The 25,670-nt window shown below is 47.0% G+C and overlaps 2 protein-coding genes across 3 annotated transcripts in view; one reads left to right on the top strand and one right to left on the bottom strand.

The window, feature by feature from the left end:
• The window catches only part of TMEM131L (transmembrane 131 like), a 172,080-nt gene that overhangs the window by 135,056 nt on the left and 11,354 nt on the right, over positions 1–25,670 (bottom strand). For both annotated transcript variants that reach the window (XM_061142535.1, XM_061142536.1), the window contains exon 3: positions 23,813–23,856. In XM_061142535.1, the coding sequence (XP_060998518.1) occupies positions 23,813–23,856 (44 nt within the window). The remainder of the gene's footprint in view (positions 1–23,812; positions 23,857–25,670) is intronic.
• Positions 12,112–13,008, top strand: LOC133056788 (phosphoglycerate mutase 1-like). Its single transcript, XM_061142534.1, has one exon. The coding sequence runs from the start codon at positions 12,414–12,416 to the stop codon at positions 12,948–12,950; it is 537 nt and encodes a 178-aa protein (XP_060998517.1). The 5' UTR covers positions 12,112–12,413; the 3' UTR covers positions 12,951–13,008.

Here is a 25,670-nt window from a genome sequence, read left to right as displayed (position 1 = left end):
CGAGTTAACACCAGAGCTGAAAAACAATGAGGAATAATTTAGCCTAGAGATGTTCAACCAAGAGATGAGATCTGACGACTGTCTCTCAAGTCCTTGAAAAATTCTGTCCTCCAGCAGACAGGGCTGCCTTGCTCTGCGTGGACGCAGCTGGTGGAGGCCAAGCCAGTGGATGGAAACCCAGCTCAGGACAGCCCAGCAATGAGACCCTCAACCATGGGAAGTCAGCCTCGGAGGAGGTGCGCTCCCCATCACCAGGAGAGGAGATGAATAACCAATCAAGTGTAGAGGACACTATAGCAGGACTGACCTCTTCACTCCCATCAGGCCTGAGACTCCAGAGGACGGGCCTCGGCCCGGTAGTAGGAGCTGAGGGGGCGGCAGGCGATGGCGGCTGCCACACCTCCCAGGGGCCTGCAGGGACCCCAGCATCTGCATCTCCACATCACCAGCCCTGGGAAAGGGACCAGTGCTCACAAGGCATAAGGCGTAGTCTCAGAGCCACAAAACAGTGCATTTAGGCCTGGCCCAGCCCTAAATATCATACTCACAGAAGAAAGAAAAAACGCCTAAGATAAGCCAGATAAAGGTTTTGGACAGTCAGAGGCAGCCCAAGTTCTCTACTAAAACTGCATTCCAAGAGAAAGAGAACAGTAACAGTGCAGGCTGCCACACTACAACGCAGAGCTGGGCTGGCTGTGCAGGCCTGGGACATTTCTCTGAACTCCAGAGGGCTTTTTTTTTTTTTTTTTCCCAAGAAGGGCTGGCAAAAGCTCCAAGCTGATACAACTGCAAAGTTTGGAAAGACTCTCTTGCATATGCTGTGTAAACTTCCAAATGGCAACTTCTTGATTTCCAGCTTCTAACTACTAGTTTCCAAAGTGACTGAAAGAGGAAAGCAGGAGGCCAAATGGGAGCCCCAGCCTCCCCCAGAAGGAGCCAGCGAGAAGATCCCAGGGTCCCAGGGGACCACGGCAATTCAACTCTTCCTTGCTTGCACTCTGCATACATACGAAGGCAGGAAATAATTTGCATCTTGTGAAGACAGAGTTTAAAAGGACTGTATTCACCGTCTACCTCCTTACCCACCTCAAAAATACACACACGCTTCTCTCTCTCTCACATAGGGCAATGCCCATGTATGCTGTGCAATACCCATACTAAAGAATGAGCAGCCTCTCTTTCAGAATCTTGCAAAAAACATTTTTACGAACCAATTCACTAACACACATGCTCTGAGATTTCAAATGAAGCAGCCGGAAACAAGGGGGCGGGGAGGGGAGAGAGAGCGAGCTGGCTCATTTGAAATGAGCCGGAAACAAGAGAGAGGGGGGGGGCGGGAAAGCTGGCCTGGGCCCGGCTCTGCGGCTGCAACCTTGCTTCTCTGTCCAGAGTGGACTTTGAGGAACAGCTCCGAGCAGGGCAGGGCCTCTCACCATCTCCCTCACCCTCTTTGGGCAAAAGATGATCAAGGGCTGGAGGGAAAGGGCTTCCTGTACAGGCTCCCAGGGACCCTGTCTCTGCCCAGGACCCACTGAGCAGGGCGTGTGGATAAAGCAAGATGCTCTCCCTCCTCTCTCCTCTCCCAGCAGCCCCCTCAAACGTACACAGACTTGGAGAACGGCAGGCAAACAGAAAAGGAGCTTTGCCTTAAATCTGAAAACATGAAAAGGCAGGGAAGGCAACACAGTGTTTTTTTAATTTAGCCAGCAACTTCGAAATGCTTAAACACTGGCCTCTGCTATCAAAAGCTTTAAGGATGCCAACAGAAGCTGCATCTAGGAAATACGGTGCTGCGTGTGCATTCTGCAATGTGCCCACATTTCCTTTACGTTTGAAATGTGTCAGGAGAAGAAATTTCTGCATTTTGAGAGGCATCTCTGGGAACACAGATGAAATGGTAAAAAGTGGAAAAGAGCAAAGCCTGTGTGATAAAGATCTAGGCGCTGATGTTTGTCATCACTTCCTAATTTCAAGGCTGTGAGTTCAATGCCCAAGTTAACTTTCTTTCATAGAACAGGACACGTAGGCACCAGCAGACGTGTTTCAAACTATAGCGTGGAAAATGCTCTGAGATACAGACTTCAAAAATACATCTTTAAAAACATGGATAACAAAATATAAGGCCTAATTTAATCAAATTAACTCTCTAGGCAGACGATTCTATGGAGCAAAAAGTTTCAAACTGGGAGAGCGTCTCGGGTTTGTGATCTGTTTATTTCAAGGGCTGGAGAAGAGACACCTAAAACACAGGTGTAACAGGATGTTTTCAGCTTCAGGCAGCACGAAGCCAAACTCGAAACAAGGTAAGACAAGAGCGTTTCTCTCACGTGACTCATAGGACCCATCGTCCCAGAGTACACAGTCCCTGGCAGTCGGTCTGGTTCAGCAGCTCAGGGACACCGCGGGACTCGTGTAAACTTCCTGCCCGGCATCACAGCCTCAGCAGCGCTCTCAGTACGTGGGGAAAATGTTCCTCCAAGTCCCCAAAAGTGTTCCCTTCAAAACTGTCCTCATAATGTCCAATCTCCAATCAGTCCCGGACAAAAGTGAGGGGACAACCGTGACACGGCCGTGGTCCCTGCACGCACATCCACGCAGATGCGGCTGGACTCAGGCTGACTGCGCGCTGCCTCGGGGGCTAGGGGAGGGGCGGCCCCAGCTGAACGGTGAGATGGGCATTCATGAGAATGAATGAATGATGGTCTTGAAAAGAAAAATACCCCTGTGCCTCGGGGAGCCTCCCCAATCCCAGGGTAACAAGGCAGCCTGGGTCTATCATTTGTCTACCTGACTTCTACAGAAAATTCTGCTTAGGTAAAGCATTCAGTGATTTAAATGCTTTTCAAGTGATTTACAGTTTTTTAAAACTGTACTTCAGTCTCAGCTTCTAGCCAAGCATTATTTGATATCATTCTAAAGAATTCTTATCCATTAAATCCAGAGCCTGTTGACACCCTGACTCCAAATGGTCTTCTCTTCCACGCCCCCAGAGCCCGGGGCCCCGCTGGTCCTCAAGGGAAGGGATTCAGCTTCAAGCTTCTTCTCTGGCCAGGGCGGCATCCACTCCCTAACCTAAGGCACAGCCACATCCTCTAACAGGCCCTGTCTCCCCTGTCTGATAAAGAGCTGCCACCCCCACCCTGGTTCCCCTCACACGTCCCCAGGATGGAGCAAGGACAGGACAGACAGCTGGCAGGGTAGAGCCGGGTTCAGAGCACTGCCCTCCCCCGAGGCCACGAGCTCTCCCGCCCCTCTGACAGCCAGCTCCCGGTCACCAAGCAGCTCTGCAGCTGGAGGGAACCACCTTCAGGAGGGGACCACGGTTAGCTCCTCAGTCTGTTTCCCCTCTTCACTGTGAGTTCCCTAAGCCAAGGTGCCTTACTTTTTAATGTACCTCCTACTATAATATGCAAAACCAAAATAACATTTCACTACCAAATGAAAACACTGTAACAGCTTCAAGTATATTCTTCCGGACGACACAAGTGCTTCTGCCCAGCGTCACACAGGCAGTTCGGCCTTTGGGACAGCAGGCCCGGGAGCTGTCACAAGAACACAGTAACACACCAGGAAGTTTATCCCAGTACCTGGCGCAGACCCACTCAGCCAACATCACCGTCCAAGACAGACGACTCCATGACTGAAGCACAACTGACATACAACATTATATTAGCTTCACGTGTACAACACACTGACTTGATATTTGTATATATTGCAAAATAAGCAGCATAATACGTGCAGTTAACATCTGTCTGTAATTTTTTTGTATTAAAAATTCACTATCATGAACCTCTTTCTCTTGCAAACATTTCACGGCAACCTATACGGATGTACTGTTGGACACATATGCTGTTTCTAATTCTTTCCCAATATAAATTAGGTTGTTCCTAATTTTTTCTCACCATAGAAAGATGAATATCATTTTAAGTATGTCTTTGTAAAATAGCCTGCTGTTTATTAAGACACATAGTATAATGTCTTTGAAGTATGCACACACTCTGATAGGTGCTGCATATTCCGTGCTGAAGAGCCTCTCTTACACAGAACCCCTTTAAGCCTCACTAGATCCCGTGACTGTCCCAGTTTCACAGATGAGAAAACTGAGGCTCAAGATCTCACAGCTGGTTAAGCCACACAGACAGGGTTCGAGCTCTGGGCCCAGGGCCTTAGCTGCTCTAGTGCTGACTTCTCAAACGCAACCATTCCTTTAAAAAGCATGCTGCCCTGGAGAAGGGACGGGTGCAGCCAGAGCAGGGTCCCTTGGTATCAGAGGCAGCCACAACTAAAGCGAGGATGACCGTCTCCACCTCGGAGCAGGTAAGACTGGAGCTCTTCCACGCACGGCACTGTTCCAAATACCATACTGTACTTACTTCTTACAACAGACTCTGCAGAAGGTATTATTCATAACACCCACATTTGAGAGAAGGGGAAACTGAGGCAAGGAGAGTTCTGGCAACTTGCTAACAGGTCAGATAATAAGTCAGATCCAAACCCAGATGCTCTGGCTCCAAGCACAGCTTCAACCCTACCTGGAGGGTTGGGAAAATGTCCTCACCCCCGTTTCTGCCTGAGCTCACATCTTCCTACATAGCTCTGCCCACAACCACCAGGGTGCTGACACAAGGACAGGGCCGTGACCCTGGCTCTTGGCTTACCATCCTGGCCCCTCTTCCCCATCTGTCTCCTCCACTCCCAACCACAACTCCTCAACCTACCCACATCACACTTTCTCTGTTCCTCCCCCGCTGGCCCTAAATCAGCGTCATAGGAAGCCCAGGGAAGATGTAAATAAAAAGAACTAAGCTGACAGCCCAGGGCATAAACACACATTAATCCATGTGTCCTCAAAGTCATGTGTTCCTTCCCTTAAAATGATGCACAATCCTTGGGAGCAGATCCTGCGTTCATAACGTCCTAGTTTAACCAGCACATTTCAGGGCTTTCCAGAAACATGAAATTCCAGCTTCCTATTACTGGCATGTTATCTTTTAACCACTGAGTACGGCAGAATAGTCGTTTTCCCCAGGTACAATTTAGAAAATTTGAGCTATTTTATGCAAAACCTTAAAATTCAAACAATAATTTAAGCAAAGTTTTGAGCACATCTATTAATGTCTATTAACAGTCATTTATTAATGACTATTCAAAATAGTCGTTGAAAACATCTCCAGCAGAAACATCATTAAAATTTGTAAAATGTAAAGACTTGAATAAGGGTGGATAAAAACGCAGATCTTCAGCAAGCTCCCTCTATTTTTAATCCAGGGTGAACTCAAGAGAAAAATAATACTACACATTTAATTATTAAGAATTACCTACCATCCAAACAACAGGCTAATTTGTAAGTCACCATCACGGTGGATATTGGATCATTTCCCTTGGGCTAAATTATGTATTTTTTCACTGTTCTTTTAAACGTTAGGTCAAAGTTCCCATAACTCAATGCTGCATTTTCCCAGCTTACATGGATTAACATTTCAATACATGTAAATAAATGGCACTATTCCATCTTGTTTTTCTTATTCTACTCATCTTAGAATAGAAGGAAACTATAGAAGGAAGACAGAAACAAGAGCAAGTAAGAATTTTCTAATTCTATTAATCATTGATATCACACCTGTAGATGGGAGAAACCTAAGTCTGGTGGTTTGACAGCTGGACTCCCATCTCAGCTCCACTCCCCTCGGCTGCGGGAGAATCCAGACCTCTGGAGGCACAGCAGGATGGAGGGACAGCCACGTCCTCCTGGGAGGTATGAGTTAAACACGATGATACTTACAAAAACCACCAGAAATGTTCAAAAAAATGTCAGTTCCCTACACACAGAATCTTGGTGTCCTTACCCCATTTTCCAGATGGGGCCTCCTTTACAAGGCTATGGACCAAATGCGAACACAAAGCCATGTGCTTTACACTGGAAAGTGCTCAGGAAAACCAGTAAGCCAAAGCACGCTTAAAGAATTCACATTCTAATTAATGTCTAAGTGAATTTTTAAGGCTACAAAAGGAATAATGCTCAGTATAATAAAAACTGTAGCAAGAGGAGCCAAGTTCAGGACTTGCCCTTATGGTGCTTTCGTGCAAATTCTGAATGAGACACCCCCTCTGGAGGTCACAGCTCCTAGGGCAGCGGGCCGGTCTGGCAACCGGTGTGCAGTGGCATACACAACGTCAAATGATCACATCAACCTGCCCCCCAGCCCTCCTCCCTGAAGACCAGAAATGACTTAACTTCTCAGGTCTTTTCATAACAAATAAAAGCTAAATATTTACTTACTATAATAAGTTTGCTAAAGTCTTCATCAGGTTTCTATTTTACAGTAGAAATTACATGCGCTGAGCACCACCAGACACATCTAAAACTAGACATTACAGGGAAATACTCCAAAAGCTACCTAAGTTCAGAAGGCTTACATACTATAATAGCCTAAGTAATTTTCAGATACTGAGAATCCTTATTTGGGAAACCAGAAAGAAACATTTTAAAAAAAAAAGTACAGAAGTACAGATGTTCAATTCACCATGAGGCTACATCCAGACAAACCCATAAGTTAAAAATGCATTTAATACACCGAACCCACCGAACACCAGCTTAGCCTAGCTTACTTTAAAGGTGCTCAGAACACTTGCATTAGCCTACAGTTAAGCAAAGTCATGTAATAACAAAGCCTACTTGATAATAAAGTATTGAGTATCTCATATAATTGATGGAATACTCCACTGAAAGTGGGGAGCAGAATGGCTGTCAGTGTATCAGCTATTTCCCCTTGTGATGGCGAAGCTGATGGGAGCTACAGCCACCCCACCCAGCATCATGAGATCGGATCCCACCTCCTATCACTAGCCTAGGAAAAGACAAAAATTCAAAACTCCAAACACAATTCCTACTGAATGTATATCACTTTCACAACACTGTAAAGTGGAAAAATTGTAAACTGAACTATCATAAGTCAGAGACCAACTGTACTACTAAAAAGTAACACAGAGATAAACTATATTAAATGTGTATGGAGAGCTTTTACTATGTCAAAAAAAAATGCAAACTATACAAATTGGAATAAAATGACTAGTGTGACAACATAAAGTTGTTGCTAAACAGGAATAAAGCGATTTTTACCAACCACCTGAAGGATTTTACTTATAGAGGAACAGAAAACTGACATGGATCACTAAGAAAACAATACAAAAGACTGCAGATTTAATTTCATGACATTAACACCTATAACCACCATCTACCTGATCAAAATTCCAAGTTGCAAGGAGGGCACAGACCCAAAAATGCATGCAATCCAGACCCTCTATCTAGCTGGGTTTTCCTCTATCTAGCTGGGTTTTTTTTGTTTTTCTTGTCCCAGTTTCTTATTCCATTTACTTCCCCCTTCCCTCCTTTCATTCGTCAATATTACAGGTGTGCAGGTCTCTGGAAGCATCTCTCTCCTTCTCCAGTTTCCCCTTGAACCCCCAATTCAAAAGCAGAAATAAAAAGAAAATGTAAATAGTGTGCATTTAGTGAGAGATGCTCCTTAAACTCAGCAAGAGACCAGGTTACTTGAGAGGTGTGCGTCCACGAACTCTACACCACATGCCACAAACATACTTCCGAACTGGGTTTTGTTTTTCTCATGCCTGTTTCTTCTGGTTGTCTGCTCACTTTTTCAACCTGGAATTTCGGTTTCCAACAGGGAGCAACACATTTTTGATGGATTCTTGCTGTACCCAAGGTAACTTTAAGGAGTTTAGGCAATTAGGAATAACCTACCTCCCTTAATTATGGTCTAAATGTGATGAATTAAGGAAACCTCTTCCCAGCTACCTAAATATATCTCAAATTAAAAGGAAGCCTGAATTTACAAACCAGGTTAACTGGATTAAAAGATTAAGGGATAGAGCACAAGGGCTTTCTCCACCTCTTCTCACATTTCAACCTCAAATTACCCCGGCCCTCTAATGACTGGAGGAGTCGCTGCAAAGGCGCCTAATTACCCGTGAATTATGCCAACCGTAACCAATTTCAAGATCACAGATCAGATGTTCCCAAAGCATTAATCTACTAATTAAAGTTACATGAAAGTCAAACCAACAGGCAATTTGGATGGAACATCCATCCACCTGAAAGGAGACTGCTAGATGAAGTATTAAAATCTACAGTACCAGCATCAGTGCCTCACTGTTGGCACTCTCAGACACCTGGATAATTGCAATCCAAGTATATGAAGGCAGAAAAAGACTCATACTGATTCAAGCATTTCCAGAGAACAACAAAAGGATTCTCCCTTCAAACTGATGAATGGCTCACAAGGATCTACTTCAGCACGTGCGTCAACCCACACGGATTCACTTGCTGGGTTTAAACTGGGAATGAAACCTGTTTAAGATACGTCCACACACCCCAACACAGCACACACGGCCAGGCAGCAGTTTCAGCAGCTGTGTTTTTCTGAATTCTAACCTAAGGGCTGTGGTTTGATTGCAAGGCTTTACCTATTTGCTAAGCTTCGGTGTATACAGAAATATTCTTCCACCTTCCCACTTATTTCCACCGAATTAAAAAAAATCATAAAAAAAAAAAAAAACTTGTCCCCGGTGTCCACAATTTGGTGTAAAAACAATAAAGAATTCCCGTGTATGTGCTCTTACAGATAAAGCTGCGTAACTCTAAGTGCAGCTCTCAGAATGCAAACGCCCAGCCCAACACCAGTCACCTCCTAGGAGCCCCAGAGTCAGGGGAGGGCCGGGGAAGTGGGTGAGCAGACCCTCGGAAGGCTCACAAATGAGCCTCTGTACCTAACAGGTTGAACTGTTTCCCCCCAAGATGGCACGCTGACGTCCTAGCCGCCAGGACCTCAGAATGTGACCTTACTGGAAACAGGGCCGCTGCAGACATGACGAGTTAAGATCAGGGAATACGGGGGTAGGACAAACCCCCGACTGTACGTTGCTGTCCTAAGACAGCCATGTGCAGTTCCGGAGACAGCGCAGAGAGCAGGCACGCGGGGCACAGGCGGAGCCGGGGGGATGCAGCCGCAAGCCAGAGTGGCGACGCTCACGGCCAAGCAGCAGAAGCCAAGAGGGGAAAGGAGGGAGTCCCTGCGGTTCCGGAGGTAGAGCGGCGCTGCTCTGACTCCTGGTCTCCAGGACTGAGAAGAAATTTGTTCTTTCAAGCTACCGCTAAGTCCTTTGTCATGGCCGCCCTAGGAAGCGAACACAGCACGCTGCAGCTTGGGCTTCCGCCTCCTGCCCCCTCCGCTGGGACACGCCCCCACTGCGCCCCGAAAGAGCCCCGGGAATCCCTGTCTGGTCTGGTCGGGGGAGGCCTCCTGCCTCCCAAGGCTCAGCCGCCCCAGCCCCGGCCCCAACCATCGCCCTTCTCTCCAGCTCCCCCTACCCGAGGGTCCCATCCGGCTCCTGCAGCCAGGCCGGCACCCTGACCGCGGCTGGGGTGTGAGGCGCAATGGCCAGGTGCCCCCCAGAGTGGGCGGCGCCCCTGACACTCCCACCCACCCCAGGTCCTCAGAGTATTTAGAATATTTCTCTCAGTTTTTACTTAATATCCTCCTGCCCCAACAAACCCCCCATAGTCGTGTGCTCACGCTCTCTCATACACACACACACACACACACACACACACACACAGCCACGTGCCTAGAGGGAGCTGGGCCAGGAGGCAGATCCGCGCTCACACACACCCTGTTACCGCCGGTGGCCACTCCCCTCCCATAACTGAGACTTTCTGTTACTGGGCCAAGGTTTTCTGCCAGACTCACTTCCCTTATAATGAATGAATTATCCCCGAGAAAGCTCCTCCCTCCTCCCGAGAAGCCGAGCTCGACGGCCTGCGGGGACACGGGGGGCCCGGGTAGGGGGCCCGCCCTGCCCATCACCAGGACAGCACTCCTTTAGGACAGCCGCATCTGCCGGCGAAGGCTGGCACCATGAAGGGCGTGCAGGTATCCGAGGTTTGCGCCCACCGGGGCGGCCCGTGCTCTGAGCGCAGGCGGCCTCCCAGCTTCACCTCCGAGACCGCCTCCGCCGCCCATCATTCCACCTTCAACCAAAAGTGTGTCTTGAAATGTGCCTTCTCGGAGGCCTCGGCTGGACCTCTCCGCGCCAGAATCACCCGGAGGGCTGTGAAAACAGCTCGCAGACCCCGCCCCGGAGCTTCTGATTCAGAAGCCGGGCCGGGTGGGGTCCGGGAACCGGCCTAACAGGTTCCCAGGTGGTGCTGATTCTGCTGGTTCCAGGACTGCACGTCCAGAAACGCCGCCCGGGCCTCTCACTGCGCACTTGGCGCAGGTGATGAGCTGCGGGCACCCTTGCAGCCAGCCTGCCCTCCCTCCCCTTCCACCCGCCCACCTCAAAGCCAAAGCCTGCGCCGCGCAGCGAGCACCCTCCCAAGCCTAGCGGCCCCACCGCGCCCGAGGCCCGGGAGGAGGTCAGGCTGAGACGGATCCATTCTGAAGTGAGGCGTAAGGGGAAGTCACTGGGGGGTGCTCCCGAGAAAGCCGCCCAGGAGGAAGGCGCTTCACCTGCCCACGGATGTTCACCAGGCAGCGAGCGCGCTGGGGCCGGGTGGGGTGGGGGGCGCAGCGGGTGGCAGCAGGTGGACGAGTGGGAAGGGCCTGGCTGCCGACGCTCACTGCTCAGCAAACCCAACCAGCACCACCCTGCCTCCTGGCTTCTTGTTAGGTGACAGAACTCCTTCTTCATTGTTTGAGCTGGTTGAGTCAGGACTTTCTGTTACTTGAAGCTGAAAATACCTAATCGCAAAGCAAGCTAACAGGATAACACGTCCATCCAGGACAGAGGGCAACCTCTCAGCATGTATTGGAACACACTGGCATGTGTTCCACCAAGTAATCCTAAAATTCCAGATATGCACTTTCCAGACTATTCCAAAAGCTACGCAGCTGACAGTCAGTGCATGAGCAGCCCCTAGGAATAATGTAAACTGAAGAAGCTATCTAGCAGCCCGTAAAGGCTGACTGAAGACCCAGCTCTGGGTCTGTCTTACAAGTGCCATGCTCCTTTTTTTCAGGGGGTTTGCCAGGTACCCTACACTACCGAAGCTTACTAGAGAGTTGAACTGCTTTCACCCATCAGTGCCGGCACCAGTACATCTATCTGGGAAGACAGTCATTCCCCTTTCCTTTAGAGAAAAGACAGACAGGCGTATCTAGAAAGAGGACACTCCCACTTATGGGCCTGGCCTGCCACCACACAGCTCCGTGGTCTTCAACTGTTGGGCTTTATGAACTCGTTCCTCATCTATAAAATGGGAAAACCAGCACACACCCACCTGGTTTCCTAAGAACAATTCATGAGAAAGGACTCTGCAAACCCTAAGTACAAGGGCAATGACTTAAATCTGATTTTGAATGGATTAATCGGATTGACATGGCCTGATTTTAAGAGAGAAAGATGAATCATGTTCCCAGAAGAATTATTTCACCAAAAATTCACAGTATGTGCACACACACCTGCCATAACTTATCACCTGGAACACTGCTGCAATGTTATTTAAGCTGGACTTCACCTATTATCAACAATTTAGCGGCAGCTAAATAAAGGAATGAACATTCACAGGGTCGCACAATCCTGAAAGTCACCATTGTACAAGGCATGACATCAATGTGAATTAATGTGCATGTTTTCACAAAGGTCAACTCAGGAGGTCACACACGGTGTCTTTGCTGTTCCCTGGGAACGACTTCAAGCACAGCAGTGGGCACTTCCAGACATTCCACAAATGGCAAATCATCTTTCCTACCGGACAACGTAGTTTTAGACCAACAGCCACATGCTCTGAAGGCAGAGCTGTGTTTACTTGAACAAACTGGATAGAAACAACAGGACATACAGTAAGGGAAAAAGCAGGAACGCACTAAAGCCGCGCTTCTCAGACTGGGGTAAGCACCTGTGTAGCAGAGAAGAGATGATGCCAGAAAGTACACAGGCTATCTGTGTTCCTGAAACATGGATTTTATTTAATGATTTCTGAAGGAAAAAAAAGGAATGATCAGTGAGTAATTTTTAAATGACTGAAAATTCTCAGTAAGTTGTTTAATTTAAAAGACTTTCCAAAAAAAAAAAAAGAATTTCTGGGCGCAGGCGCAGCCGGGGGCCGGGCGGCGACTCCGGAATCTCGGTGATCCCCAGTCTGCGCCGCATCCCGAACCGCAGCCACGGCCGCCTACAAGCTGGTGCTGATCTGACATGGTGAGAGCGCATGGAACCTGGAGAACCGTTTCAGCGGCTGGTACGACGCGGACCTGAGCCCAGCCGGGCACGAGGAGGCGAAGCGAGGCGGGCAGGCGCTGAGAGATGCTGGCTATGAGTTTGACATCTGCTTCACCTCAGTGCAGAAGAGAGCAATCCGGACCCTCTGGACAGTGCTGGATGCCATTGACCAAATGTGGCTGCCAGTGGTGAGGACTTGGCGCCTTAACGAGCGACACTACGGGGGTCTGACTGGCCTCAATAAGGCAGAAACTGCTGCCAAACATGGTGAGGCGCAGGTCAAGATCTGGAGGCGCTCTTATGACGTCCCGCCACCGCCCATGGAGCCCGACCATCCCTTCTACAGCAACATCAGTAAGGATCGCAGGTACGCAGACCTCACTGAAGACCAGCTGCCCTCCTGTGAGAGTCTGAAAGACACAATTGCCAGAGCTCTGCCCTTTTGGAATGAAGAAATTGTCCCCCAGATCAAGGAGGGGAAACGGGTACTAATTGCAGCCCATGGCAACAGCCTTCGGGGCATCGTCAAGCATCTGGAGGGTCTCTCTGAAGAGGCTATCATGGAGCTGAACCTGCCGACTGGCATTCCCATGGTCTATGAATTGGACAAGAACTTGAAGCCCATCAAGCCCATGCAGTTCCTGGGGGATGAAGAGACCGTGCGTAAAGCCATGGAGGCTGTGGCTGCCCAGGGCAAGGCCAAGAAGTGAGGGCAAGCAGCAGATTACTTTCCCAAGGATTACCCTCCTCCCCTGCCCTGGCCCACCCTATTCCTCTGCACTTCTCCCCGGCACATGTCCCACTGATGACATCTGTAGGCATTGTAAGTTGTAGCTGCAGGTGGGGACCAGCGGCTCCCAATTCTCACATTAGCCATTTTATCTCTTGCACCCACTCCCTTCATACAGTCTAGTCAGAATGGCACGTCTGGGGCATGGTCCTCAGTCCAAGCCGAGGGAAGACTTATCCAGAAGCATTGAGAGGTCATCACTGGGGGGTTTGATGGTGGTTTAGTACTAAGGAGCTGCTTGAGTAGGGGACAGGGAGAAAACCATGCTGAGGTGTGACCAATGAGGAGGAGTAAGAGCCTATTCGTGTCCCCAGAGGCCAGCTGGGCACTATTCTGTTAGGTGACTCAGGGCTCTAGTCATTCCAGTGGAAGATGAATGTAACCTGCATGGTGATTGAATCAAATATTCCTCCCTGACTCTAAAAGGCTGGATCAATCCTGAATGTTTTTGTGTTGCATTTACTTAAAAAACAAAAACAAAAAATTATATATAAATACAAAAAAAAAACAAAAAACCCCTTCTGGGGTTTTTAGTGGCGGTTGAAATATTCCCACATGTGGTCATCAGCAAATAAGTCATTCCTTACACCATCATGGGATAAGCTCCTTGACTTCTAAGGTGTAGGAGTTCATCCTGCTGTGTGTTTTAGAATCCCTCCCCTGCCTTACTGTTTTATGGCAGCGGAATGCCTCTTGATCATGTCCAAGTGTGTCTCTCACTGTGCCTGACTTCTGAATCATGTTCCAGTTGCTTGGCCCAGCACTTGGGCCCAGTACTCATTTGAGCATAACTGTACTAAAACTTTTTTCCAGATCAGTATAAAATAAAGGAGTGATGTGCAATAAAAAAAAAAAAAAAAAAGAATTTCTGTACCCACAGCAGACTTTTCAAAACTACATCCCCAACTACTTTGGGGGAAAACATTGGGAAGGACTACAGTTCACAAATGAGACTTTTTCTCACATCATTTACAAGTAGATGCAATGGTAAACCCTAAAGCAGTGGTTCCAAAAACATCTTTATTGAGCACCTCTATGAAACACTGTCCAGACTAACTGCAGTAATTATTTGTAAAGTGGCAATGTTCTTTTGTCACATTTATTGGGGAGGAGAGATCACTATTACTCTGGAGTCCTATTTCCTATGTGGAAGACTCTAACAACAAACTAATAATTTGATGACAATTCATTTAAAACGAGAGTAACAAGCTCCCAGGAGACCCCATTATCTCATTACTGGTGTTCCCAGACAGAGAATACTGCTTTGGGAAATTATATTTCTTCTTTGAACCTTGAAATCCCAGGTTCTGCCACCGTAAGCAATAAGAGGCTTGATGTCACAACACATCTCCAACATCTTTACAGGACTAATCAACACTGCTGCCAATACACTGGGCTCCATCTAGGATACCTTTCTTCTCATCGATCCAAAGCACAGTAAAGAAGGGATAAATGGCCAAAATGTCAGCTCATCTCTTAAGACCTAAGCTGGATTCCCAGCAACAAAACACCCAAGCCTCTCTCTTGCTCACAGCACTCACTACCTTCTTTCTTGTCTAAAATAAGCTTCTCTGAGTCTTTTACATACTTCATATGTGCTCAGTCCAGTCCGACTCTTTTGTGACCCCATGGACTGTCGCCTGCTAGGATCCTCTGTCCATGGAATTTTCCAGGCAAGAACACTGGAGTGGGTTGCCATTTCCTAATCCAGGGGATCTTCCTAACCCAGGGATCAAACATGCATCTCCTGCATTGGCAGGCAGATTTCTTACCACTGCGCCACCAGGGAAGGCCCATGCACATTTTAACCATGTGGTAATTTCCATAGCCAGTCTTCCTGGGCTGTTGACACTGCCTCATCCTTTGGTCAGAAGGCCTGACTGAATGGATTCCATCGTTACTCTGATGATAAGCACGGTGACTAACGTAGTGAGTACCCAGCCAGGCCCCGGGACAGCTTGTGGAAGGACGCTGAGAGGCTGGACTTTCAGTACTGAGTTAAGCCACTTCTCCTAAAGGCGACCCGACCGAGTCTAATTTAATGGACACAGAGGTTCTTCTGAAACACACCCAAGCTCTCCAATTCCCCCTTTTTTGTTTCAGGATCTCCAATTCCCCTTTTTTGTTTCGGGACTATCAACATTAATGACGTGTTTTGTCTGTTTTTGTTCTAAACTAACCCTTCAAAATACACCTGGAATCATTAAAGCTGACTCAAATATTCTTTTTAATTAAAGATACAAATTAGCGCAAGTCTAATCACGCCAGTGTCGTATCTTTTTGCCTTTTCATACTGTTCATGGGGTGCAAGAAGATCAAACCAGTCCATCCTAAAGGAAATCAGTCCTGAATATTTACTGGAAAGATTGATGCTGAAGCTCCAATACTTTGGCCACCTGATGTGAAGAGCTGACTCATTGGAAAAGACCCTGATGCTGGGAAAGACTGAGGGCAGGAGAGGGGATGACAGAAGATGAGATGGTTGGATGACATCACTGACTCAATGGACATGAGTTTGAATAAACAAACAGGGTCGAAAAGAGTCAGACATGACTGAGTGACTGAACTGAACCGAATCACCCCAGAGTGTGTAAAAAATACATATTCAAGAAAAGCAAAACTTTCAGTGAAAATCAGTATAAGATTCTGATCCTATTATACCATTATCCCAATTGATTTCACTTGAGGCCTAAAAATTATATGTGTCAAAAAAGCTTTGCTAGAAATTTCACCACCTAAAACAGCTGAAAAGGGTTTTGTGGCTTAAAAAATTTATTATGTACAAAGAACCCTGTTTAAAAGCTTGTAATTCTAAGGCCAATACCCAAATTATGAGCCCTATTACAGTCTAAGGAAATTCACTTCACACTGTCACAGCCACGAAAATCATGATTGAACACATTCACTCTGCACCCCCTCAGGCCCCACGACCCTGCAGAAGACACTGCAGGGTGCAGGGACAGAGCTAATAACCCATTCTCATTAAAAACACACCAACGGCTACAATCCAATCTAAAAACCACAACCCCTAATAGGAATATCAGTACTGTGGTTTCAATGACATATATGGTTTGTGTGCTTGGATATGAAAGGCACATGAAGTATGACAAGCAATCAATTTCAAAGACTTAAAGATAGGAGGGTTTGTCCCTTCCTTTAGCAGATCATCTCCTAGGTGTCAGGCAGTGGTTAGGTGCTGGGGGATCCGCTGGCTGAGACTCAGACAGGTAGGTGGGCATCCTGAGGACTTTAAACACAAAAGTAAGCACTGGAGCCAGCAGGACAGAGTTGGGTGAGGGGCTGGCCGGGGAAGAGAAGAGAGTCCCTGCCAGGCAAAGGGGCCACGTGCCCGAGAGGAAGCAAGAAGCGGGGGAGGAAGGCTGGAGAGGAGAGCGGCACCTACATCACAAAAGGCCTCTGTGCCAGGCTCAGAAGGCAAGGGGCCCCCAAAAGGCCGCTTGGAAGAGGCATGGAGGCAAGGACGCCCAAGTTTTAGATACATCAGGTGGGTAGGGACGTGGAGAACAGGCTAGGGTAGCTGTAAAACCGAGGCGGGAGACCGTGAGAAAAAGATGCAGCCAGACCTGATGACCCCCTGGGTGCAAGGGGTATGCCAGGAGGCGAGGGGAGCCCTGATTTCGGGCTTGTGCAGACGCAGGCGCGGGTCGGCAGAGGGGCGCGCTCCCGGGGTGGCCCCCGAAGGCGGAAGCTGCTCCCCGACTGCACAGTGCGCCCTGGGCAGGAGGTGCCACCGGATTCAGGTCCCTTCTCCGTGAAAACCCAGGAGAGGCAGAGGCAAGCTCGGGTTAGAAATGCAAGACCCTATCAACAGTTAAGGAACTCCAGGGTTGTGCTAAAAACATGCCTTTCAGTTTCTGAAGGAAAACAAAGACGAGCGGAAAGTAGTTCCGTTCCCCGTGGGAGCTCTGAGACCGATTCATTGCCAAAAGGAAGCTTCCCTGAAGATTAAGCCGTTACTGTCTGCAATTACATCTTTCAGATTGTTGCTGAAAGGTTAACGAGATTTTCTTCATGTTCTGACTCTTAGGATCGGCCTCTAACTGATGGAGATGGTTTCAGGAGAACACATGTTGCTGCTGCTACCAGACAAAAGTACATTAAAAACCACCACCACCTTCCCTGGACACCCCAGAGCCAGTCAGTATGGATAATTTTTACAGAACCATTTTAAAAACGGAAATAACATACTATTTATACTCTGCCAGCACTTAAATTTTTCACATTCTAACAAACTGACCCCAAAAAGGCTTTTCAGAGATGCATCCAGAGAGCAGCCAGTTCTAAGAAGGGCTGAAGTCAGCCAGCTCCCCTTTGCTCCCGCCACTGAATCCCCAACAGCAATCCTTCTCAGCAGAGGAGCAGATTACTGCTGATATCTGAGAACACCCAGGAGAAAAATGGGGATGGAGAAGAGCGAGGGGAGAAAGTTTTTCAAATATTGCTTTTCTGGCTTTCAACCAAGTACAATTACATAGCATTCACAGAAGATGAAGTCAAGATAATATAAACAAAATCTTCAATGAGGCCAATTATCCTAAAAGCTTTCCCAAACTCTGTCTGAGATCACAGGCAAGCTGCTCTAGAAACCCCCCACCCCAGAATCCACAGTAGTCAGCGAGGACCCACCCTGGCTGGTCTGGAGGAGACACAGGGCCCCCTTCTCTTTCTGCACTCTCTCCAGTGCCAGAGGTCAGGGCCGCCGCCACTCTTTCGAGAACGTACTGAGGCTGTTCTGTGGTCAAATCTATTGCCCAAGTTAGCAGCTGTTCCTCTGCACAGGTTCTCTCAGAGACACAGCATTCATTCTGTGGAGTTCCCATGTGCTGCCTCCACTGACTTCCAGTTCACCTTGATGTCATTAATGTTGGCACAGCAGGGTAGTAATTAAAATGAAAATCACAAAAATGTTTGAAAAATGTGTAAGGACACACTGATGACTTTATATATAAGGTTAAGAATAAATGGCGTTAAAATAGCAGGGCAGGGCTTCCCTGGAGGCTCAGTGGTAAAGAATCTGCCTGCCAATGCAGAAGACACAGGTTCGATCCCTGATCTGGAAAGATCCCACACGCCTATGCGCCACAATGACTAAGCCTGTGCTCGAGAGCCCCGGAGCCACAAATACTGAAGCCTGAGCACGTTAGGGCCCATGCCCTACAGCAAGAGCAGCCGCCACAACGCAGCCAGAGGGCAGCCCCCAGTCACGGCAACTAGAGAAACGCCCGAGCAGCAATGAAGACCTGGCACGGCCAAAAATAAATAAAATAAAAAGTCAAAATAGCAGCACAACCCTAGTGCTGGACTATCATCCAAAGTGTAAAATAAACATCCATGACATAAACAAAGGACTGAATAAATCAATAAGTGAGAGAGAACAGACATATCTCCCGAACGGAGGAATTCTAAACAATTTATGTAAGTGGAGCTTATCCTACTTAATGACTTGCCTCCAAAGAGGGCGGTGTGGAAAAAGAAGAAGTTTCCAGTCGACAGAGCTGACAAACAGCACCTCAGCCAGGTGGTCAAGGTCAGCACCGAAGCGGTGTCACGTTGACAGCCAACACCCCTGACATATGACAAGAACGGCAATTTGTACTGAGGTCTTCCTCCCCCATAACCTCAATCTAACCACGAGGAAAAACCTCAGACAACCCCAAATTGAAGGATGAACTCCTCAAAACTGCCATGGTTTCAAAAACAAGGGAACTCTGACCGACTGTCACAACGAAAAGCACCCTGAGACACAACTGAAAGCCACGTGGGTTCCTGGATCGGGTCCTGGGACAGAGAACATTAGGGGAAAACCAGGGAAACCCGAATCAAGTGTGGAGTGTAATTCACAGTAACGTACCCACAGTGGTTTCTGAGCTGTGATCAATGGACCACAGTAACATAAGGGATTTTCCAGGCAAGGATACTGGAGTGGGTTGCCATTTCCTTCTCCAGGGGATCTTCCTGACCCAGGGATTGAACCCAGGTCTCCTGCGTTGCAGGCAGACACTTTACTGTTTGAGCCACTAAGGAAGCCCCAACATAAGGGATTAGCACTAGGGTAAACTGCGCAAAGCGTAGACAGGAACTCTGTACCATCTTTACAGCTTTCCCATAAACCTACATCTCTTCTAAAGCAAAAGGCTTAATTTAAAAGTAGCAAGAGGGACTTCTCTGGTAGTCCAGTGGTTAAGACTCTGTGCTTCCACGGCATGGGGACACAGGTTCCATCCCTGGTTGGGGAACCAAGATCCCTCATACTGCAAGATGCAGCCAAAAAAATTTTTTTAATTAAAAAAAAAAAGGAGCAAGAGAATCTATGAGCTTTGAAAGTACTAAAAATCTTCATTTTTAAAAAAGTTCCAACTGCCCAGTAGAAGGTAAACAAACAGTAAGTACTTAGGTGACTGACCCATCACAGGATGTGAGACTTATAGAGAATTCATGGCAAAAACACCAGAAGCAACACTTTCAGAAAATGGACACAGAGAAGGTTTTCTGATTGCAGCATCCAACCTTCATCATGATCTTGCCTTTACACAAAAGGAAAAAAAACAACAACAACAGAAAAACCCAAGAGGCTTGGAAGTCCTGCTAAAAGGAAAGCAACTAGGGATAAAGTAACAGCAAAACACTGGAATATTGGTCATTGAGAAGATTATAACATACAAATCAGGGTTGAGCCAACAGTGAATCGTGATTAAGGAGTTCTGAAATCAATTCAGCAGTGGCAGCCGGTGTTTTTTCAATGAAAGAGAATGAAACGAGTTCTGTGGGCTGACAGCTGCACGACCATGTGAATGTACTCAACACCACAGAACCGTACACTTCAAACTGGCTGAAGCGGTAGGTGTTAACGTATTTGCCACAATTTTTAAAAATGGAAAAGAAAATAGAGTACACCAGAGGTAGCACAGGTTAAGGGCTACTTTACAAATAAATGAGCAGGAGTACATAGTCATACATCCCCATTAACTGCCTGTGGTAACAAATAATCATGTAAAAGGTGTAAAAGGTCTCTCACCGAGTTGCTATCCGTAAGTCTGACAGCCACTGGACTCAATGCCCCCTACACCCTCACTCCAGTCATCCACGTCAAAAGAGGAAGAAGGGCAAAATCTACTCCGTATCTTTAAGTGTGGTGGGAAACTGGTGAGAAGAAGCTAGTTCTTATTAATAAGAAAGAAGTATCTGTGAAAGCAGAAAACCAGCGCCAAGATACAAAGGACAAGGCCCCCGAAGACGCAGCCTGGCCTCCCTAGCCCACACCCTAGCTCACACTCACTCCTAGCTCAGAGCAGCTCACACTCACTCCTAGCTCACAGCAGCTCACACTCACTCCTAGCTCACAGCAGCTCACACTCACTCCTAGCTCACAGCAGCTCACATTCACTCCCTAGCTCACGGCAGCTCACACTCACTCCCTAGCTCACACTGCCTCCTGTCTCTTCAAGTCTGAGATTCCTAGGAGGCAACCAAGCAGAGTTCCCAGCTGCCCTCCGCTAGACCTTTCCCATCACATCATCACTGCTCCAGGCTTCTCTTCATCTCCACAACTGAGCCAACCAAAGCTCCCCGCAGAACTTTCCACGTCCTCCGTCCCCACTGCTGCCAACCAAGCTGGAACCACTGTCAGCACTCAGCTAGTCTTGCTCCCAGACAACAGGGTTGTGACAAACTTCCAGCTTTGACCCATATGTTTGAGTAATCTCAAACACGTAAAATGTTATATATACCATGAATCTAAATGTTTGCAAAAAATGTAATTTCTGACATACTGTAAATACTGGCAATTTTAATCAGACTCACACTTTTAAAATTACATTCAAAGGAATCTAAATACCACTGCAATAACTTTCATCATCATCCATTTTTTTAAATATACAGATGGACTTTCCTGTATTGCTGGATATTCTCTCAAAAGGATTTTAACCTAAAATAGCTTTATGTACAAAGCCTCTTTCAACAAAACTATGGGCTCAAATTGAGATTTCAGGATTTTTAAAAAATCTTATGACCACAGGATCTAAGTGTTCATTTTTTTCTTCTGAATTATCATTATAATTTTATTAGCACACAACTGATCAAACCAAGAAATTTTACAAATTTTCATAGGTAATTGAACATAATTTTATTGAAACTGCATCCTTTAATGAGATGAATAAACTGTCTTTTCCCTCGTAATTGATTTATGTGAATATTACTGTTAGAATGAGATAAGTTTAATTAGCACCAATTTGTTATTTTCCTTGTCCTTTTTTTTTTTAATGTAAGCACTGAGAAAGTTTGCTCACATAGATGTGAATGTAAGAACCTTTGTTACAGCACTGTCCCTACATGTTCTAAACTCCCTCAGCATTTTTGCCACAAGTCTATCATTAAAAAGAACTTTTAGGAGAAAGTATTTGCAAACAAAGCACCTGACAAGGGATTAATCTCCAAAATATACAAACAGCTCATGCAGCTCAATATCAAAAAAACAAAAACCCCAATCAAAATATGGGTGAAAGATCTAAACAGACATTTCTCCAAAGAATACATACAGATGGCCAACGAACACTTGAAAATATGCTCAATATCACTAATTATTAGAGAAATGCAAATCAAAGTTACAATGAGGTTATCACCTCATACCAGTCAGAATGGCCATCATCAAAAAATCTACAAACAATAAATGCTGGAGAGGGTGTGGAGAAAAGGAAACTCTCTTACACTGTTGGTGGGAATGTAAATTGGTACAGTTGTTGTGGAGAACAGTGACAGTTTTAGTTTTAAAAAACTAACAATAAAACTATCATATGACCCAGCAATCCCACTCCTGGGCATATACCCAGAGAAAACCATAATTCAGAAAGATACATGCACCCCAATGTCCACTCCAGTGCTATTTACAACAGACAGGACATGGAAGCAACCTAAATGTCCATCAACAGAAGAATGTGGTATACACACATACCATGGAATGTTACTCAGCCACAAAAAGGAACGAAACTGTGCAATCTGCAGACAGGTGGATGGACGCAGAGACTGTCATACAGAGCAAAGGAGTCACAAAGAGAAAAACCTTGTACAGTATCGTTAATGCGGAAGCTAGAAAATTGATACAGACAAGCTTATCCGCAAAGCAGACACAGAGACACAGACAGATCGTACGGATACCAGGCAAAGAAGGGGGAGTAGGAAGAACTGAGAGACTGGGACTGACATATATATACTGCTGTGTATACAATCCGGAGGAGGGCACGCAACCCACTCCAGTGTTCCTGCCTAGGGAACCGGGTGGACAGAGGAGCCCAGCAGGCTGAAGTCCACAGCGCAGCTGAGTCGGATACGCCGGAAGTGACTTAGCACGCATGCGTGCATGTATAAAACCGGTAACTAATGAGGACCAAACGCCCAGCACAGGGAGCTCTACTCAATGCTCCATGGTGACCTACACGTGAAGGACGTCCAAAAAACGGGCATATATGTACACGCTTAGCTGACTGACTTTGCTATTACAGAACACGGTGCAGCAATGTTCTCTACAGCGTTCTAACACAGCATCATAAAGCAACTGTACTCCAGTAAAAAGTAATAAAAAGAGAAAGAACTTTTGATAGTCTAAACAACTGCCAATTTGATTGGGTTCTCCTTCAGTTTTATAGAAAGTGAAGACGTGAAAGACGTCTTCTTTAAAGAAGACATGAAAACCACTAGTTACAAATGACTCTGTCATCCAATCAGAGTTCAGTCATTTTCTCAGAACCAGTAACAGTATTTTAAACTGTCCCTTTGCCCACGGTGAAGCACAGAGCAAGATGAGGCCCTGGTAAAAGGCATGCCTTTCTCCGGCAAAGCGGAGAAGTGAGACTGTGAGAAGAGAGGAGGAAAACGGTAAGTTGTGATCTCAGATCAGTTTCAGGACAGGACATGGATGCTGGGAATCCAGAAGCTGATTCTCTGAAATGCACGCCCTTGCCCGGCACCACTTAAAGGGTACTGAGGTCCTTCCAAGGCACCGGACATCCCAGTTTGACAACAGTGAACCACACGAGCCCTGGGACCAAGGCATTCTCCTCAAAAAGGTAGTTTACATCTTTGATTTGCTGGCCACTTTTAACCACTCACCTCACACTTAAAAAATAAAGCTGCATCTCATCGCTTTGGTCTGCTCTCAGGTCGCGCCTCACCCCTTGACCCTACAGAACCACACTGGCCGTCTCCAGGCCCCTGCGCTGCCACCAGCACCCCACCGCACGGCCCTGGCACCCTCCCTTCCTTCTGCCCACCACATGGCTGCCCCCACGCATTCCCACACTTCAGCTCCAGCGTCACCTCCGACCACCTGTCTGCGTGACCCACCTCGCTCATCTCTCCCACAGCAGCTGAATTACTGATAGTTCTTATTATAAACATAACTATTTTGCTTTATTTACAGTAATGTCTGACTTCCCTACTACACACAAGCAGGTCTCATTCAAAGTGTTATGTCGGCTCGCAGCACCACGATGACCCACAGGTGTGTGCAGACAGAACAGAGGGTGTACAGGGCGGAGTGTGCAAGGACAGCATGGGAGAGTGAAGCTGGGGTGGGGGATGTCTCCAGAGCTTTCCGTGCAACTTCATTTAGAACAAAACCGTATTATTAGAGTCCAGATACCCCAAATGTCAGAAAGAAAGGCTTGTCACAGGTAATATTAAACACATAAACACATATTCCAAGACGTCAGAAAGCACCCAAAGTGGGAAGGGAGACTTAGCCCAGATTTGCCCCCATCCCTTCCTTACCTCTGTTCTTGAGACTGCTCCTCTGTATCGTCTTCAGAATCACCCTATTGAGAAAAAATATGCTTTAACAGTTGTTTCAGAGAAACACACCATCTCCCAAAAAACAAAAACTTCTTCAAATCCCACAGGGATGATGAACTTGTCTAAAACAGTGCCTGCCCCACAGCACACACTCAATAAATACTTACTGAAAAAAAGATTGACACTAAAATGGCACCACTGACAGCCAGAGCCTGCCAAGTGATCCCTTAGATGTGCACTACAAGTAAACATTCTACCTGTTTCAAACTACCACCAACACGGTCTCAAAGCTGGCTGGACACCACTCTTCTCTCCAAGAGCCTTTTTCTGATGTTCAAGTTTAATCACACAAGACAAAGTTTAATGGTAATTAAAATCCCCAAATATAAAAACTGTACTGAATAGCTCAGAATCCCCTATATGAACACCCAATATATGTTGACGTCAACATAAAAAAGCTGATCATGCTATAAGTGGCATAAACATTGCACTGCAACCCACTGCCAAAATCTCTGAGACCTACCATGCCACACTGTGCCCAGGAGACACACACCAAGAGTGTAAAAAGAGAAGGCACTCAAAACAGAAGCAAAAGGGCAGATCCAGTTAAACGCTGCGTGGGCACGTGCAGGCACTCATGCTCTGGGTTTCTGTCCGCTCCCGAAGCCGCACCGCGGGCTGCTTCCTACCCAGCCTTCCTCCTCCTCCTGCTCCGCACCCCCACCCCCAGCCCACCGCTCTCCCGGCTGCCCTGCCTCCCGTCATCCGTCCTCCTGTGCCCAGAACTCCAAGCACTAACGCCCTCTGACTGTTAACCTGCTCCTGGAGCCACAGGGCCCAAACCCCCGTGTGTAGCCCCAAATTCTCACTCAAGCACATTTAGATCAATGCCCGCCTTCCTATGAGAGCTGAGGCTCAAACAAGGTGGATCAGAACCCACAGGACAGCAGTACCAGTTAACTTAGTTGCAGTCCCACCACCAAACAGCTTTAGGGTCTACACACTATCTCTCCAGAAACAGCCACACCAGACTCTCGTCAGGGGTCCCTGCCAAGGGCCCACTTACATCCAAGGGGCCATCACACTCCCTGATCCCTGGGCAAACCTGTCACCCCCAAGCAGTGGATCAGTCCCCTCAGCAGACCTGTCCTTCTCCACCCCTTCTGCCAGCAAATGAGCCCAAGCCATCAGCGCCCAGGCCTACATGACCACTGCGACAGGCTTTCCCGGCCAAGGAAGGCTGCTGCCCTTCCGGGACGTGGAGAAAAGGAAACCCTCCTCTACTGCTGGTGGGACTGTATTAGGTGTGGCGTTACAGAGAGTATTACAGAGGTTTCTGAAAAAACTAAAAAGCAGAACTACCACATACCCAGCAATGAAAATAAGACAAAGACAAATTTGGTATGATATCACTTGCATAAAAAAAATACAACTAGGGAATAAAAAAAAAAATGCACTGATTTAGAGAAGAAACTAGTGGTCAGCAGGGGAGAGGGACAAGACAGGGGGAGAAGAATCACTTCAATTTATCTAATACTGACATTAGTTATGCCTCATTAAAAATAAAGTTAAAGACTGCCACTGAGTCTGCATACAAAATCAGACAGAAGAAGAAAAGATGTCTATGTTAACACATACGTTGGATCTAAAACAAGGGTGTAGGTGAACCAAATAAGCAGAGCAGGGACAGAGATGCAGACATAGAACACAGACATACGGCCATGTTGCGGGGGGAGGTGGGGGGAGGAATCGGGAGATTAGAACTGACAAATATATATACTACCATGTGTAAATCCGATAGCTAGTGGGAAGCTGCTGTACACTCAGGAAGCTTGGC

Source organism: Dama dama, chromosome 5 (assembly GCF_033118175.1).
Source record: "Dama dama isolate Ldn47 chromosome 5, ASM3311817v1, whole genome shotgun sequence".
Classification (NCBI taxonomy): domain Eukaryota; kingdom Metazoa; phylum Chordata; class Mammalia; order Artiodactyla; family Cervidae; genus Dama; species Dama dama.
The sequence above is the reverse complement of the archived record's forward strand: the minus strand, read 5'-3'. Positions and strand labels throughout refer to the sequence as shown.

Excerpts from the sequence above, each read along its gene's own strand:
- LOC133056788 (XM_061142534.1), top strand. The coding sequence starts at position 12,414 with ATGTGGCTGCCAGTGGTGAGGACTTGGCGCCTTAACGAGCGACACTAC.